A 3,561-nucleotide genomic window follows, 5' to 3' on the forward strand; every position below is an offset into this window, starting at 1 on the left:
GGGGGGAGCCCCGGCGCAGCCCGCCCACCTGCTTGAGCGACTCCATGGTGAAGTAGATGCTGCTGCAGGCGGTGGACAGTGGCAGGTACTGCTGGGACACGGTCTCCACCTCCTGCATCACGATGTCCGTCTCCTCCACCTTCCTGGTCACCTCAGCGGCCTCCCTCTTGAGGTTCTCCAGCGTCGTGATGATCGTGTCGTCGTCCAGGATGCGGCCCTTGACCTCGTTCAGAGCTTGCAGCAGAGACTTCTCCAGCTGACGCAGGCGCAGCTGAAACTCCCCTGAAACGACCAGAAGTCGCAGAGTTCACCCTGGTGCTGCCGTGACGCGGGCCGGGGCACCTCGTCCCGGGGAAGCTCAGCCCCACACGCACCGAGAGCCAGGGACCCGGAGCCGTACCTTGGAGTTTCAGAAGGTCGGAGCGTTTCTCGTCCACGTCGGGTCTCTCTGCCTTGAGGACTTCGTTGAGGCACTGGCTCTGCAGGCTGCTACGGGTCACGGTGAAGTTGACGAAGGTCACCCGGGAGCAGAGGTCAGGGGGGAACTCGACCTGCCAGGAGGGGCGGCGGGGCAGCCGGTCAGCGTCGTCGCGTCCAGCGCCCTACCCGTCGCTGCCCCGTCTCCGTGGGGTGGGCAGCTGCCCGGGGCCTTACGGTGGGATCGCGAGTGGACAGGAAGATGACGAAGGACGGCGACAAGTCGATGTCCTGGTCGCCGAGCGTGATCAGCACTCTGCCCCCTGTCCGCCGGACTTCACGGTTCAGGACTGGGTTCAGAACGGGGTCGTAGCTCTCCACATCCTGCGTGCGTGTGTGAGGTGTCGTTAGCAGCGCGTTTCACAGAGTGTATTTCCACCCACATGTAACTGATTCCTGCTCCAGATAAACACACCTCCCCAGCAGCTCCCAGTGGTTTAGACCTGTGCTGAGTGACACGTGGCCGCTAGGCGCCCACGTCTCCTTCAGCAGATGAAGGGCTCTGCTCCTTGCTCACACTGCTGAGCAGGGTACTCGGCAGGGTGGCCACAGCTCAGCACAGGTCTCAGAGCCCCAGGGGATGGGGCCGTCCAGACTAAGTGGAGTTAGAGGGCAAACACTGCTTCTGCTGGGTTTCTATGGCGCTGTCTCACAGCTTTATCCCTGTTTTTTTTTCTTTTTGGGCTGTGCCGCGTGGCTGGTGGGATCTTAGGTCCCCAACCAGAGACCAACTCCACACCCCAGCAGTGAAAGTGCTGAGTCCTAACCACTGGACTGCCAGGGAGCCCTTTCTCACAAAGCCCAGAAGGCAGCACCGTGCTTTGCGACGCGTGTCAGCTGCGTTGCAGATCACTGACCCAGCCCGAAGGCCTTCCCTCTGGCGGCGGGGGCACACACCTGGACCAGGAGGGGGTTGCCGAACCTCAGCGCGCTCTCCAGGTTCTTCCTGAAGGCGTCGTCCAGGAAGCTGGTCCGCGTGATCTTCCGGTCCTTGTACTCGTTCATGATGAACTCTGTGGCCTGCCCCGAGGGGTCGATGATCAGCGGGTACCTGAGGATGGGCCAAGGACCGGTCAGATGCCAGGGGAGCCCAAGGACATGACGGCAGGGCCCGGCAGGGCGATGGGGAGGTGTCCCAGGCTCAGATGTGGGCTCCAGGTTTACAGGAGAGACCACGTGACCCAAGGCTTGGTGCTAAAATCCTCCTTCTGAGGACCTCCTGTGGGGGGCGGTGACTCAAGCAGACTGCTCAGAAGGGCTAACGCCAAAGCGCTAGTCTCTCTGGGGCAAGGACGCTGCTCCGTGAAGGCCGAGCACAGGCGCTCGGCTGGCTGGGTGGGTTCGCTGGCCCGCGGGGCGGACTCCTGGAGAGCAGGAACTGGCACCCCTGTCCCGCAGACTCATGAGCTGCAGGTGTGCCGGACCCTCCCACTCAGTGCTCACGGCAACCCTGTGAGACAGGTGTGATCGCCACACCAGGCTTATTTATAAAGGAGGAGACGAGCCACAAAGGGGCCAACGTCCTCTGTTCAGGGTCACACAGCCAATTCAGGTTTTTTAAAAATAACGTAACACTACGCGCGATTGTACAGAATTCAGAGGCTACAAAAGGGCAGGTGGGGAGAGCCCTCCCCCCTCCCCCCGTCAGCCTCTGGTTTCTGCTCTGTGTACACAGAGGAGGTTCAGGCCATTTGTAGACGCACACGGCCCCGGAGCACACCACCCGGCACTGCCATCTGCTGCAGCTGTCCCCATGTGGGGCTCTGGACGAAGGGCTCCCAGCTTCCTGCCGGGGTGGGGGGAGACACACAGTGACCTTGTCACTGGCCCGGACGAGGGGCGTCTGAGGCACTTCCGGGCCTTTGCTAGGACACACGCTGTCCTCGTGAACGTTCACGCGTGCAGGCTCTGAGGGACGGGCGCTGCAGTGTGCACTCTCGCACAGGTGAGTGCAGCCCTCACCCTGACCCACCAGGACGCACGGCGTGGACGTGCCTGCCAGCGCCCCCAGCGAGGCCCTCTGAGACCTGACGGTCGGCTCCTCTTTGGACCCCGGGGACAGCGACACACAGCAAGAGGTACAGATACGATGAGACAGGAACCCGGGGCTTGGTTTTCAAAACAGAAAGAAAACCCAGGGTGCCTGGGTTTGGGAGCTGCCATGGATGAGGGAGGGTCCACCAGGGGACCTCTGCGCGGGCTCAGGCCTGGGGATGCCCGGACGGCACTGTCAGCCCCCTCCGCGGCAGGCCTGTTCCTCTTCTGACTCCAGCCTCCTTAAGCCAAAACCAGGCAGCAATTTCCCTTAACTCCAGCCAGACGCTTTCAGTTCTCACAGTATTTTAAGAGAGGGTCTGTTTTCACAGAGCCAAGCACATCAATTTCACAAGGTCACAGGGGGGCCACTCAGGGAGGGTCACTGTGGACAGTCACAACACAGGGACGAAGGAGACCGCGCAGAGCCCGCCGTCAGAGGCGAGCCTGCCGGCCCAGCCCGATCTGCTCACCTCTTCCACAGGTAGCGGGAGCACTCCCCACGCACCCTCCCCGCCCCTCGCCGCGCACGAGCACGCTACCTGTTGAACCTCTTCAGCATGATGGCGTTTTCCGTGCACAGGTCGTCCGCAGGGAGGGAGCTGGCCTGCCAGCGGAGACGCTCATCGGCGTTGGACAGGTACTCCGTCCTCGCGATATCTGTGCGGAACTGAGAGGGGGAGCGGATGGCGCGGCTTCCGGTGAGGCCACTGAGAGCTCACGGAGCCTCACGGCGGCCCCCGCCTTCCTGAGTCTCTGCAGACAGTTACCTGGATGTTGGCTTGCTGGAGGTGATGGGACCAGGTGGTAAACAAGTTCTGGCGCATCTGCTGATCGAAGTAACCTGCGTAAGCGATAAAGGCGGCTGACAGGAGACAGTCCCCGGCGATGGTGGACATCTGGTTCTTGAACGTTTCACTCGTCTTCTCCCACCGTTCCCGTTCGGCAGACAAGCTCTTCAGAAGAGCTGTGCTCCGGTTCACCTAAAAGGAAAATCAAACAGGTTAGTCAGTCAGTGAAGTGAAAGTCGCCCAGTCGTGTCCGACTCTA

At 61.7% G+C, this 3,561-nt stretch overlaps 1 protein-coding gene across 1 annotated transcript in view; it reads right to left on the reverse strand.

The window, feature by feature from the left end:
- DYNC1H1 (dynein, cytoplasmic 1, heavy chain 1) overlaps nt 1–3,561 on the reverse strand; it is a 62,185-nt gene that overhangs the window by 7,550 nt on the left and 51,074 nt on the right. Inside the window, exons 58-63 of the mRNA XM_010851418.1 lie at nt 3,282–3,494; nt 3,054–3,181; nt 1,375–1,528; nt 655–801; nt 401–551; nt 6–282 (exon numbers count right to left, since the gene is read on the reverse strand). Of these exons, the coding sequence (XP_010849720.1) occupies nt 6–282; nt 401–551; nt 655–801; nt 1,375–1,528; nt 3,054–3,181; nt 3,282–3,494 (1,070 nt within the window). The remainder of the gene's footprint in view (nt 1–5; nt 283–400; nt 552–654; nt 802–1,374; nt 1,529–3,053; nt 3,182–3,281; nt 3,495–3,561) is intronic.

The sequence above is a fragment of the Bison bison genome, unplaced genomic scaffold (genome assembly GCF_000754665.1).
Source record: "Bison bison bison isolate TAMUID 2011002044 unplaced genomic scaffold, Bison_UMD1.0 scf7180017864302, whole genome shotgun sequence".
Taxonomy (NCBI): Eukaryota; Metazoa; Chordata; class Mammalia; order Artiodactyla; family Bovidae; genus Bison; species Bison bison.